This window comes from Camponotus vicinus, unplaced genomic scaffold (assembly GCF_025532165.1).
Source record: "Camponotus vicinus isolate PSW18456_S1 unplaced genomic scaffold, iyCamVici1.0 SCAF_12, whole genome shotgun sequence".
Taxonomy (NCBI): Eukaryota; Metazoa; Arthropoda; class Insecta; order Hymenoptera; family Formicidae; genus Camponotus; species Camponotus vicinus.
The window spans coordinates 12,862,533-12,877,192 of record NW_028141948.1 but is presented as its reverse complement, the minus strand read 5'-3'; the positions used below and the strand labels follow the sequence as shown (position 1 = coordinate 12,877,192).

The 14,660-nt window shown below is 36.7% G+C and overlaps 2 protein-coding genes and 1 long non-coding RNA gene across 5 annotated transcripts; 2 read left to right on the top strand and 1 right to left on the bottom strand.

Annotated features, from left to right (window-relative positions):
- The first annotated feature begins 1,292 nt into the window (after positions 1-1,292).
- LOC145963123 (uncharacterized) lies at positions 1,293-4,693 on the top strand. Of its 2 annotated transcripts, XM_083084795.1 has the most exons (7): positions 1,293-1,627; positions 1,903-2,015; positions 2,074-2,289; positions 2,363-2,781; positions 2,887-3,589; positions 3,662-3,896; positions 3,973-4,693. In XM_083084795.1, the coding sequence occupies exons 1-7, from the start codon at positions 1,534-1,536 to the stop codon at positions 4,176-4,178; spliced, it is 1,986 nt and encodes a 661-aa protein (XP_082940921.1). In that variant the 5' UTR covers positions 1,293-1,533; the 3' UTR covers positions 4,179-4,693. The 2 variants fall into 2 exon arrangements, with proteins under 2 accessions (XP_082940921.1, XP_082940920.1); XM_083084794.1 differs by having other exon boundaries at positions 2,887-3,896.
- On the bottom strand, positions 3,918-13,724 carry LOC145963121 (monocarboxylate transporter 14). 2 transcript variants are annotated; one of them, XM_083084793.1, is made up of 8 exons: positions 13,603-13,724; positions 13,173-13,444; positions 7,258-8,710; positions 7,024-7,187; positions 6,700-6,853; positions 6,366-6,629; positions 6,068-6,289; positions 3,918-5,984 (listed from the first exon to the last, which is right to left on the bottom strand). In XM_083084793.1, the coding sequence occupies exons 3-8, from the start codon at positions 8,509-8,511 to the stop codon at positions 5,526-5,528; spliced, it is 2,517 nt and encodes an 838-aa protein (XP_082940919.1). In that variant the 5' UTR covers positions 8,512-8,710; positions 13,173-13,444; positions 13,603-13,724; the 3' UTR covers positions 3,918-5,525. The 2 variants fall into 2 exon arrangements, with proteins under 2 accessions (XP_082940919.1, XP_082940918.1); XM_083084792.1 differs by lacking the exon at positions 13,603-13,724 and having other exon boundaries at positions 13,173-13,540.
- LOC145963128 (uncharacterized) lies at positions 13,595-14,658 on the top strand. The gene is made up of 2 exons (XR_014436089.1): positions 13,595-14,391; positions 14,466-14,658. It is a non-coding gene; the product is annotated as an uncharacterized LOC145963128 (long non-coding RNA).
- The last annotated feature ends 2 nt before the right edge of the window (positions 14,659-14,660 follow it).

Here is a 14,660-nt window from a genome sequence, read left to right as displayed (position 1 = left end):
GCCGTCTGGCGGCTCCCGAGAGCAGCTCGACGTCGGCGGCGACATCTGCAGCTGACTCTGCAAAACTAGTAGCGACCGACATAACGCTCTGCATTATCAACCCTTAAAATTAAATATTTTAGAAATATTGAATTTCGAGAGACGAATGTTATATAAAGATTGTTTACGATTCGATTGTAAGATAAAATGCTAAAGTCTTCCGTTAGCACAAACTTAATTTAAATGTGTGTTGTCAATATGTTGATATTTTCGATTAAATTATTTAGATTAAATTTAATCTAGATTAAATTATTTTCCGAAAGCCTTCTTCTCAACTAACGATAATGGTTGAAAATATAATTCTAAAGTATTTAATATTTAGAATATTATGTTTACATAAATTGTTTACGTACAATTTGCATAATTTATACACATTTTTCATGCAAATATGTAAACTATTTAAACTATTATAAATTAAATGTCAGAATTAAAAAATAAACATTAATTATATTGTAAAATAAAAAAGTAATAATTTATGTAATATAATAATATATAATATTTATTTTCTCTTTTTATCTGTATGAAATTTAGTTTATTAAATTTTTTGTTGACTTTTCGTAACATTGTATGTAAAGGTTAAAATCGTATATATCATTCGTTTTATATGTTAAAATCATATACAATATAAACGAAATCTTCGATAAAATATGCCATATTTCATGGATCACATAAATTCATTGTGGACATAAGTGATATGATAAACATAGTTTACATTGTTTACACGTAGACGTATATAAATTACTATATTTTACATATAATCATACCCCTGAAATAAATTATTACGACATAGCTCGATATGTGTTGATATAATTTGATTAAATTTGGATGAAAAATAACATAACGTTAAGTGCAAATCGAATGCTAATTGAGTTGTTCGGTGCGATAATTGATAGTAGATTGACATCCCGGATACAATTTAAAAAAATACTTAACTAGAAATATAAAAAGTATATGCAACAGATAACAAACTAGACAAAATAAGAGATTAGATTTCTTTAGAGAAATGAAAGAGATTCTGAACCCATGTTTTTTTGAATATTAAGAAAATAAAAAAAAAATTTCATCGTTCAATGAATCATAATTAGCATGATATTCGATTGAATTTTATATCGAAGCGAATATTATAATTCTTTATATTCAATTCAATAGTCATCATCATCCATAAGAGGTTTCGGACCAAAAGACACTCATTATCTTCCTCTCCCGTCCTTTCCACCGCGACTGGTTGTTATCAATTCGCTTCTGACAAGACTACTAGTCGATATTCGATGGTGGAGAAGTAATAATATCTCGTCAGTGTCGTAGGGTCAAACTCGGAACATATAATCGTCTGCATACGCAAATGCGGCTGCCGCCGCGGCTTATATTTCGCCGACTTGCATCACTGGCAGTAAAAGCTCGAAAGCTGCAAGAACGCAACTCGCGTCCGAGACTTGTCTTTCGTATTGTTAAATAATTGACAAATATCGGTGCTACGACGAAAAGAACCAGGTCATGATCGGCATCGGTGTCTCTTGGATGGTGAATCTCGGCTTCAGTTTCGCGCTGACGATATTCCTGATACCGCTCCTCCTTATCGCGTACTTAGGTAACTATCTCCGATGAAAGTAACTACCTTCGAACTCTTAAAAACCCACGAAAATTACATACACTCTAGATAACAAATCGTGTTTGTTCAAGAAAATTTTTCCTATGTTTTATATAAAGTTGCGCTTTCGACCTTTATCGATTTATAATTAAAAATCACGCACTCGTAATTATAATCGCGTCTATCATGTGAATCACTTTTCTGCGTCTATGAATCATTATTTTGTGAGATATATCGCACTAATATGCATGCGTGTATATGCATTCGGTTTTAAGTGGTGACGTGGACAAGGAGATCTTGGATACGCTGCGTCAAGTGGAAGTACCCGAATTACGTCGTCGTGGAGGAGACCAGTATTCGGAGTATCTTGGATCAAGGACGTACCCATGTGAGTATGACAAATTAAGAATTAAAATTCGAGTCGCTGCTGCGATTCACTGATACAGGGTATCTGCACGCTTCTCGTGCAAGGACGCTCGATCGTGAAGGGCGTGAGGAATCACCTGGCGCATCTGGCGTCTACGAGAAAGTCTCTCAAATCGACTCTCTTCACACAATGGGGCGTGTACGTTTGGAAGGAGCTCGATTACTCCATCGACAGTCACCTCGTGAATTCGCCGTGCTTGTTTCGCGGTCGTCCCATCACCGATAACAATATACAGGTCGGCGTCTATTGATTTTCTTACTCAGAGATAGGTTCTGGCTTCGAATCCGATTTCGACTGTTCTGTCGTAGGATTACATAAGCGACGTGACATCGAAATTTCTCCCGAAGAGATTGTCGCCGTGGCAGGTGCACATAGTGAACTGTTTCGTGCGAGGGGAAGAGCGCCAGATATGTCTCGTGCGGGCGCATCATTTGCTTCTGCGACAAGAGCACCTGACCTTAGCGGATTTCTTGCCGTTGAAGTATTCGACGGATAACTGGACGTGTCAGGAGAGCGATTCGCCCTTTATCAACTTGTATGCCGAGCCCACAGCTCTACCGCGCCTTCGACAGATGCTCATCGAGAGCTTCAGTAACTATTGGAACGATTTCCTCTACAACAACGATCCCGTCGAGCGGCCGGAGATTCTGAAGAAGCGCATAGGAGTGTCCCGATGGGTCAAAATCGCGATAATAGTGCTAGTCTGTACCCTGAAAGAGTTGACCAGGTATGATTTCCGCGGCAGATTTCTTATTGAAATGTGTTTCGAAAAAACACTAACAACTGCATGTCTTAACTTTAAAGACTAATTTTTTTTCATAACTCTCTGTAGACAATGCCGAAAGTCAGAAGGGTTGAAATTCCTGGAACTTCTATCGATCGTCCAACGCGAATCGAGTAAGAGAAACTTTAGTCTTCACTTGGTACTCGAGTCCATCGTGAAGTCTTTCAATCCGATCAACATCCTCTACTCTTGCGTCGCTTTGTCCTGGTACATCACAATCACGTTGTGCTTAAGAACGCCTCTTCTCCTCGTTCAAGAATTGCAGGCTTTAAAATCGCACAAACATTGCTATCCGGATACCTTGACATATATGTTGTCCTGCTACCTCTCTCTAATATTCCAAGCCATTCGAGAAGTAGTATCTATCAGCTGGATAGTCGTAACGGCACCCAAGATCATTATTGAGGAGCTGTTTCTGAAGCATCCGCAGTCAAATCAACTGCAGACCATCTCTCCATGCGGTAGGAAGGTGGTGGCTTGGTCAGAGGAGGTCGATGTCGATCTGGTGCGGGAAATCACCAACGTAACTGGTGCGACAGAGACGGAAATTCTCTTAGCGGCCACCGTAAATACTCTAAAGGAATATTTCAGGCATTCGGCCGTCAATATTCCAGACAATGTACTCGCGACCGTCAAGTTTGTGAGTCAACGGGCCGTGTTCTTGCGGAATCACGAGGCCCGAGGTATTCTCTGTCTTGCGTTACCCACCAAGACGCCATTGTTTCACGACGATCTCATTGAGATACTGCAGGTGAGACTCGGATACACGCATAAAACAACTCGCTCGAATCTCTCCAATGCTCTCATATCACGCTTTCTAAAGGTGATTCAACGAAATATTCAAGAAGCTAGATCTAGGCAGAGTGCGATTTACGCGATCACAGCAGCGGAAACGTCCTGCGGATTGATCTCGTCCTGCGTACCTGCCATCGTTTTGAAGTTACTCTTGAATCAACTGTCGAAAAGATACTCTCTGTGTTTGACGCATGTCGATGGTGATCTACCTGTGGAAGGAGTAGACGGAGCGATTTATTGGCGACCACCGCAAGGAAATTGCAGTATATATTTCATCACTCGTGTATATTTATAGCACTTTGTATTTTTCATTGCATCAAGTTGTATACATTTTTTTAGACATGTCAATGACCTTACACAGGTTTGGAAACGGAGTACGCCTTGGTATAATGGGAGACGCGTTAATCGGCCCGCAGCATTTTATCATAGCGAGAATGTTTCCTCAGAGTATACAAAATCTCGCCAACATTCTAGGCGTTTCGAGGGCATCCAGTCGAAGCCCAAGCCCTAATGCACATAATCCAATGACATCTCCAGGATATTGAGATACAGTGAAAAGAATTTAACAATGAAAGGAATTTAATTTTTCTTCAATTAGTTTTTTCTTACATTTAGTTTACTCATTTCAGAGAAATAGTATCCAGTTAATCCAGATCCTGATAATAATATCACTAATATATAACTTGTAACACTATCAATAATAAATATTTGATCTGTTCATATTTATCGGAAAATACATATATTCAACAAACAAGATACTGACAGTGTTACCGCTATAGTGTAGACCGCTTTACAAATATAATAATTTTATAAATATAATCTATTCGTACACAAAAAGAAAGATCTCTCTATTTTGCAAATTATTTCTAGTTTTTCATAGGACAAGTACCTGAATAATATTGAAATTTAAAATTAGATGGAATTAGATGGAAAATGAAACATGTTTATGTCTCCTTGCATTATCGTAGCAGATATTTAATGTCATATCATTATATTGAACGCAATCATTATGTTATACGATGTAAATTGAACAATTAAAATAAATTAAGTAATTCAATGATTTATGGCAGAATTCTTCTTACAAAACTATGCATTTTTTCGTAAATCTTCGCACATTCTTTCTAAATATAAAGTGAATATTACTATATTGTTTTTGTAATTACTTATCTAATCTTTGGAGCTTTAAGGTAACAAGAGTTTGACAAAAACTTGAAAATATTTGTGTGTGATATATATACGTTATATCATATGCACGATATATATAAACCTATGATAGAAACATTATTAAATTTGATTATCTGAGAAACATTGTTAACACGCTTCTTTATATTATTAAAGCATGTAGATGTATATTTAAGCGTTTACAAGTTTTTAATGAAAATAAATTCGTCTATATGCGAGTTTTACAAAAAACACATTTTATAAAATATATCTTTTGACTTTTTTCATATCGTTGTCTTGTAACAAGATTAAGTACGTTGCAAACAAGTGAATATTTATTTATATCGCATCTATGTAATCTATTCAATTAAATCTGTCGTACAATTTGTATACGTAAAGCGTATTTCAAATACAAAAATCTTTGTAAACATAAAATACACATTTTGTAATTTGTTTTTCATAAAATGTTTCATTATATAAATAAAATTATTCGCGTGACACGAATTTAAGTACAAAAAAAAATAAGAAAAAGAAATACATTGTATACGTAAAAATACCTTCTCGCCATAAATAAAAAATTCAAAAATATTTGCTACATGATAAACGTCTTGTCGCACTGTATATTTGATAAGCGTAGTGAGATTCGTACGTTAATTCAACATTTTTTTTCGAGTAGATAAATATTCGCTCGTTTCCTTTCATCTTTTAATAACTGCGCTTATTAACTCACTTTAAGCTAAAGAGTCATTAGTACTCGTTCGTTCCCTCTCGATCGGTCCACTGCCGAAAATCTTTCGATTCTTCGTATACGGTATCATACCTACAAAAAATCCGGAGACGATAATCCAACCACCGGCCATAAAGAAAGAAAGATCCCATGCATTTGTCACATCAAATAACCATCCAGCTAACGGAGGCCCGACAAGATTCCCGATTCCTTGACATAACAAGGTGAGACCATAAGCGGTGGTAAATCTTTCCAGAGGAATCAATTCGACCAATATAACAGGAGTGAAGCTGTAATTACTCGCGAAGAACAGACCAAAAGCTGCTGAAGTTGTCATTAGATACGGATAATGATGGGTGAAGATAGACATCAATAATGTGGACACTCCACATGCTACCAGACACCAGCTGTACGTCTTACTGACATTCATCCAGGGTTGATCGCCAGCCCAGCCTAAAACGATCTAAAAGCGAGCAACACCAAGCATGAGAGAAACTCATTTTACTCGGGAATAAAAAGCGCACTACTCTAATGATTTAAGATTACCATTCCGATAGTATTGGTTACGCCGATAATGCTGAGGAGCCTAGCAGCATCAGATTCGTCGTAATTGTTTCTAGTCAAGTGCTCCGCGAGGTAAAAGTACGGTACGATGAACCACGTAAATAGCAATATCGTCGCCAGTGACATTAGCAGAAAATGAAATTCGAGAAACATTGAAAAGTCGAACATACTCTTTAACAGGTCCATCAGTTCGGTGTACCACTTCTGCATAAGATACGAAATTCTATATCTGTACACAAGAAAACCTACCTCTTCTAATATATCGCGAACGTTAAAATACCTGTTCGGTTTCTTTATCCAATGTAATCATACTGTTTCTATAGATGTTTGGACAACTGCTCGCTCTCAACCTGTATTTGTGCAAATTTAGGGAAGCGCCGCGGTACATGACGGAATTTCTATGCACTCTGATATCCTTGAAGTAATGGGTGGTACTGAATTGTCGTTTAAGCCAAGGTATCGAGTCGGTTCTAACAACATTGGGCTGCTCAACGTCAAAGAAACGTTTTATCGACATAGATTTTTTTCTTTCCGTCGGAGCCACCTGGAAAGTATTCGTTTGATGTGCCGCGGGAAATCGACGGAATTCATAATCAAAATTAACGTTTTGTTACCGTGACTTCTTTCAGCAAGGGATTAGTCTCTTCTATTTCCTTTTTGGACATTTTTCTGGAGGAAACAATTTTTGTTGATGCGGGAGTGCCGGATGCCGGGCAATCATTGTTCCCTTGTTCGGGGATCGTTTTCGATTCCGTTGCTCGTTTCAGCCTTTGTAGAACGTAATATAAGTATTAATGCCCTGGCGTATTGTATTCGATTTCATGTATTCGATTAAAGTAGCGGGATTAAAGTGTATGAACATTTAATGAAAAAAAAAGGATTTGACGAAGAATTATCACTAAAATTTATATTATAACTACACATAGCAAATGATTAACCTCATTGACATAGTAACTCCTCTTTTATTACTAATCTCCCCCGTCGACTCATGTAACTGTTTATCGGATAAACTTCTAAATAATAGGAGACTGGGATAATTTTCCAGAATAACATTATACAGCTTAGAGTTGGACCGTAATAACTCCAATACTTCCAAAGGCACCTGAAATCTCATACATTTCATGATTCATTCATTTACAAGAACTGACCGATTGTCGAAAATCGTCGCTTACCTTTTCGCTACGTTTTACAAAAGTCGGCAGATTAACCACGCTCGTTGTATGCCTTTTGCCGCCGTCAGCTATGCTCGTACTTAAATTCTGTAAGAAACATTCGGGCGCCCGATCGCTTCTGAGCAGTCGTCGAAGCTCCTCGACACCTGGGAACTCGTCTGACGGACTTCCGCTTGACTTTATCATACCATCCAACCGAACGTTTGATTTTTTCGATTCTGCATCCTGCTTTTGTTCCCATGTCAACCATTCCGGATCTCTCATAACGGATCCTGCGACGATCATGTTGAAGAACGTGCCGGCCAAGAGCAGAGTAGTGCCTCGCCAGCCATACTCGGCAATAAAGAACGTCGTCATCGGGGCGTAAACGAATGTACCGATTCCGGTGCCGCATGCGCCAAGACCTGTAGCTAGGGTTCGTTTCTTGTCGAACCAAAAGGCGACGCTCACAACCGCGGTGACGTAACACAAACCCAGGCCAAGACCCGCGATCACGCCAAAGGTCAAGTACATTACCTCGATGGTCCTACCAAACATACTCATTATAAAGCCCGCCCCCGATATCAGACCACCGAGAATGGTCATTTTCCTGCATCCGTAACGATCCACGAGGGCGGACATGATCGGCCCGGATAGAAGCGGCACCGCCATGAAGAGCGAGCCGATCCAAGCGGTCTTGGACTTGGATTCGCCGAATTCGTGAAGGAACTCGATGTAAAGCAGACCAAAGCTAAAGGAGATACCATCGGCTACCATGGAGACAACCAAAGAGGCAAGAACTACCATCCAGCCCCAACCGCCGTCAGGTATTTTTGGTTTCTTACGTTTTCTTTCGATAGACTCTAAGGAATCCTTGTGCTCTAAAATAATTTTGGACTCGATAGAGTCCTTGACTCGTCGATTCATCGTTGTACCTGCATTTGGCTCGGCATATTTCGATGTACCGTTTCGTCCCCTTGATTCAATCGTATCGTTTGATTTCTCCGTGGAATCTAAACTAATCTGGCGTCTATTTTTCGCGCTATCCACTAAGTCGGCATTATGGCAAATAGAACTCGTGGGACTTCCGTTTCGCCAACCGACCAAGGGGGCTCTACCTGGCTGATTCTCCTGGTTCCTCTTTGCGTACACATCTTCCTTTTCAGCGGCGCTCGAGGACCAATCGTAATTGTTTTGATTGTTGTTGTTTCTATTGCAGTCGTCGTTGCATTCTACTGAAATATCTCGCAGGTCACTCTCGTTCCTGCTGGCCATTGTTGCTCTAAATGTAGGTAGTGGCCGAGTGAATCCAACGTCGCCTCCAACCCTTCAGCCCTTGGAACTCGATCGGATGATAACCACTTTGTCCTCCGGTTATCATAAGGATCCTTGGGACGATCCTTGATGATTCACAAAACGTCGACTGCACCGAATGCAGCATACACACACCTTCGAGTTGCCCGAGTCGCTCGTCCTATAAAAAGATTTTTCAATTATTTTAATGACATCACACATGTTGCGTTTATTTATAATACACACACACACACACACATACGAAAAGAGTATCTTGAGAAAATCTATGCATGAGAAAAAGGTGATGTATAATTGCATGTGTCATCACGTACATATTAATCATTGGAGAACACGTGACAATTTATCACATGTATTAAACTATAGCATTTCCTTAATATATAATAATATATCAAACTATAACTCGCTCGCGATAAGGGAACGATTAATTAAGTTACAAATGCTTGTTGGCAATCGTCCTCTCCATGTCAAGGTTCTGAAACAACTGCTCGATACTAAATGTTATGTGCGCGAGATTCTTGCGATAAATACGGAACAAAGAAGAATATAGAATTTTTATTTATCTCCGTATCTTTCGCAACGGATGATAAATTCGTACACATTTCGACACTGGATATTCACATCGATAGATGCAAAGTATATAAGTGCATGTGAAAAAAAGACCTCGTACACAACTTATTATATTCTTATCTAACAAAATTTTAAGAGATATACAGCAAGTAATTATAATAAATAGGGGATCAGTAATTACTTACAATCGAGATAAATAACGTGTAAATAACGCGTAAATAACGTGTAAATAACGTGTTTGCGTAAACGTGCATGCGTGTAGAAAAATATTTGCGACACTCGTGAGCGCGTGAGCAATTATAATAAACGATCATTAATAAATGAGAAAAACATTGGATTATTTAAAAAATTAGTTAGTTAGTTAATCGAGAAAATAAAGTACAAGGCAGGCAACTAATCGATCGACGAAAAAAGTGTTTACTAACAAGCTGTAAAATAAATTATTGTAACAAGGAAAGAAACGAGCTCGTGCGTAATATCTGGAATAAAAAAAGTCTAATCAAGAGAAAGCGCGCGTCTGTTCATGCATAATTATTGATTACAGCGTTACGTGCCCATGTGAGTCACATTCCTCGTAATCTCTCTTTTATCGAGAAAAAGATCATACTTAACTAATGTAAATTACATTTATATTAATTTATTATAATTATATATTATATATGTACATATACATAATACATAATATATTAGTTACATTAACAAACATGTAAGAAAAGTAGAGTCTTTTACTGTTCTTTACTATTCATGTTATATATATCTGTGTATATTTATTTTCATTAGACATATGTTTGCAGCATCCATTATGTGCCTAATTGTAAGCAATTATATCAACGTTTCTTAAGTGTCGCTAACTTATTCAAAGAATAATAGTGCTAAGAATAATAGAAGAATCGTAATTTAAATTTTTTGTATTTGTGAGAGTGCATGTTTATTCAAATATCGTCGACACAATATCAACTTTGAAACAGCGTAAAAAATACATTATATAATCCGACTGCATTAAATTGTTCTTCAGTATAAAATAGTTATTGGGACATATTAATTTTTTTTTGTTATTTCATTATCTTTTATATCATCAACATTCGATATATATAAAAAGCAATATTTAAGTATATATTTCTGAAATTATATATGTCTATTACTTAACATGTGTGTGTATCCATAATTTAAATTCTCTTAAATTTTTAACATTTAATTATTTCAGATATCAGTTATCAATACTGATAATAAGAGATAAAAAAGTAAGCCTAGAATTATTACTTTTTGTATATTTATTGTATTATCATTGTCATTGATTCGTTATATTCTATTATATATTCTGGAGAGAAAAAAAAATTGCGTCTCATGTAAAATATACTAGAACGTTTCAAAACTTTCAAAAGTAGACGCACTTATTATTAGAAGTCTTTCGACGAACAAGATAGTCTAATAATAATACTTTGGCATTGCATAACTGTCGACCGTCGACGTAAAGCTGAATCTTTTGGCAATTCATAATAATGTATTTATAAATCTGATCTTTCGAAACGTCGGATTAATTGAGCCTTAAAGTGAGAGAATTAATGTTGTGCAATATACGAGCTTCTTAACAATTTCTGTTTCAACAAATTTTCAACGAATAAATGTCAAGTCAAGGTAACAGGAGAAGCAGTTTTAGAATCAAGAAGTATCACATTTTATATATACTTGTTGTACCCGCATATAAAACTGTCATTTTCATGACGAGCTTAAAAAACATATTTTAATTGATGTGAGATTGGTAGGATTGGGTTCTCCTGTATCCCGCGCGTTGACATCATCCATCGAAAATGTCATTAAAAGCTTTTACGGGGAGCTTTCCTCGTAAAAAAATTTAAACCTTTTTATGCACAATTGTCAATATTTGATATTGATAAGAGATCGCGCGAATATTTTTGCTTCCTCGTTCAAAGTTTTTGAAATTATGATAAAGATTTACAATCGGTATAAATGTGTCTGAAGAAAGGATTACGTCTCACTATCGCTTATGGATTTTATGATTATGCTTATCGCGTTAAAAAAAAGATCGTCGAAAAAAAACTACCGGGTATAACCGGTAATGTTTAGCTCAAACCGCACATATTTTACGCGAGAATGCAATCGCAATAGTGTATAAATTATATATCCAAGATATTTCTCCGATTACATGTACCTACCAATTATTCGCTTCACGTGTATGTCTTTCACGTATGTTTAAATAAATACAAGCAACGAAAAGCTTGGAAAGTAGGTAGTTAAGAGTCATATAAGAGTCGGGGCGGAGGGATACGATCACCATGGAAACCGACCTGGTCGATTTCCGCGTGAATGTCCGTCTCTCTACTAAAATATAGAGATATTAAGTTAAATTTCTGATAAAGCTTACTTTTCGTATATCGTCAAATTCATATGCATATAGAAATTTTTTAAATCAATCTGCGATTAAAAATTATTCGCGCCGCAGCTCTATCTCTTTTAGAAGGTAACTTAATTAAATGTCATTATGTGTTCACATATTTAATTAAAAATAAATAAATAAATAAATGATTTCTGTAAATTGTTTTCGTGACGCAACATCGCAAAAGTGATAATTTTGTTTTATGTATGTCTAAAAAAAAAAAAGAGAAATTGATATGAAATGTATTTGTTTTTCTTTCTGATGGAAAAATTCATTTAATTCCTTTTATTTGATGAAATCATCAGAATTAACAGAATTTTATTACATTACTTATCTCGGATATAAACGCTTAAATACCGTATCAAACAATTTAAATCGATATAATGGAACGTTATTCAAATATCGAGTCGTACTCAAACAGATCGGCACGTATATCATCACTCGAAATAATAAAATTTTATCATTAATTTAAGATAACATATCATCGTTAATTGCTTTCCAATCGAGATATAACTATTAGCGACCTTTCAAGTGTAGATAGAAGAAAGAGAAAGTGAGAGGATAGCAAAAATATAATATATTCATATGAATTGATCACGCGTGGATATTGTATGTGTGAGAAACTCGGGACTTTATATTTCTTTGAAACGTACTGCATAGAATGTAAACGCTCGAGCAAACGTTTTACAAGAAATAATTATAAACAAGAAAAAAATGATGAATTAATTATATACGTCAAAGTTCACAAACGTACAACATGTACAACACATATCCTTCATTCATTTAGAAAAAAAATATATCGACTTACATCGTATTGCTCGTAATAAATACATATTAGATTTTTCTAAATACATGTGTACGTAATTCATTGAAATTATAAAGAAATATATATGTATATATAAGCGAGGAGTTACATTCGAAAAAAATGTTTAATCAGATCAAGATGATATTAGAACGATATAAATTTGAAGCTGTGTAATCGTTGAATCTGCCAAAGATTTATATGACAGTAATAGATAATTTTTCCTGTCATATACTCTTTCAGATAATTGACAAAATATTGCGATTATAAATGTTGAATGGATCGCCTGATAAAATATTCAAGAAACTAAAACAAGCTCAATTACCGATCGTTGAGTTTTGTTATCTAAAGTTACGTCAATGCGAATAAACAAGTTCGATTATTCAATGAAGTTCGAAAATTCCGTAATTCTAATTTATTCGGAATCATTCGGGGCTTCTGGTAAATCATCATGTTCGTTCAGAAAACGATGAATAATAATGTGTAACGGAATGCACATTTTAGTGAGCGATAGATAAACTGCAGGCGTCTACAAGTCTGCAGAATTTTAGCGCATGTCGAATATCAACGTTTCAGCACTGGGCGTTTCTAGAACCGAAACACGAAAATAAAAAGTTTACAAAATTAAACAAAAAATAACATAATAACGAAATGGCAACGGCATCTACCATTAATATGTGTTAATACATGGTAGAATTTTCTTACAATTAGTCATCTTGTCGCATCGTCGATGGTAATTGCTGAATCGATCCATTCAATGTGCTCCGGAAAAAAAGAGTAAAATAAGAGAGAAAATTGACATGCGGGAAACATGTGCTTCAAGGTTGTAACGTGTTTATATTTATTTATCGAGCTTACCGACGAGCAGCTCGCGCAAATTGTCAGAGAATCCGGAGATTTCCTATAGCCTGGCACGATCCTCGTTGGAAAGAGCGTTTTGCGTCGTCTTATTGCAACGACGATTTCGCGCATTCGCGTGCCCTCGGCACGTTTTCCCAATCGCGCGTGTGACGTGAGCTACCAAGCGGCCGTCTCGCTTGAGGACACCCAGTACACTGATGAGAGAGCGCGGTCGCGGTTCAGGAGTCTCAGGATCCACGTCATAGGAAAGGTTGTCCGCGATGCCGCACCTGATTTGAACGGAGCACACGTGTCGGAGTCGGCCTCGTCTCTTTTTGCCAGGCTCTGTCTCACCGCGCCTCGCCCCTTGCGACGTCTAGTCGCCCCGATTCCGTCTCGCCTCCCCCCCTTCTCGACATTCCCCCCACCACGCTTCACCTTGCCTCACCTTGCATTGCGTCGCGTTGCATCGTCGCCCCGTTGTGTCATAACGCCTCGGCTCGTTCCTCTCGACGATCGGTTTTCGCGACGTCGAAATGTCACGTTGTTGACTAAGGAAAACTATGATAACTTGATAAAACCGCGCAGGACCAATATCAGTTATATATGTATAGCATATACGAGATATAAATCAGCTATACATGACATAATACACATGACATATGTATATATATCGGATAATAGATATCAGCTGCATTTTGACACTAAACAGGCAAACATTTTTCTTTGACGAAAAAATTCGTACATGATAACATTTTAAAAATTAAATAATCGTAATTTGATGCCGAAAGATTCCTATCGCACTTTCATAAATTTCAATAATTACCGTGCGTGCAAATAAATAGTGGAAAATATTGTAATTCGTGACACATTTTTAATTTGGAATCTCGATCTTTCGTGAGCTTGAAGTGAAAATTGGTGAAAATTCTTTTTTCTTTTTATATATTTGTATATGTATATAATTCACGTACCTTTATATCGCTTTTGGCAAAATTTGTCGACGTTCAATGACAACGAAGAGATTTTTTTTTATCGCGCGGAGAGAGAGAAAGAGAGAGAGTGAAAGAGAGCGTGCACAAAAATATATCTGAAAATAAATAACCGATCGATAAAATTATCTTGCGTCAACACAATGCGATGCGATGTGACGCCATCCGACGTCGGCCGACGTTATCCGATGTCACCCGATATCAATTCGTCATCAGTCGGTAATTCGATACGCATGCAGTTGTCTACGGTGAGTAAATTCAAATGCACTTGAAATTTATAATATTTTAATGCAAATTAAGTAGAACTCTCTCTCTTATACAGAATCGGAACAACGAGCGAAAGCCAAATAGGAGAAAAATCCGACATTATGTCTCTAAAGGAAAAAAAAAACACGCTTGTTTTTCTATCCGTTTAGTACAATTTCTATTGTAAATTTCTACTGTGTTCCGTAGTAATTTCTATTGTACGTGTGTACATAACAAAGTTTGCATATTAAATTATGTGAAACACGAAATG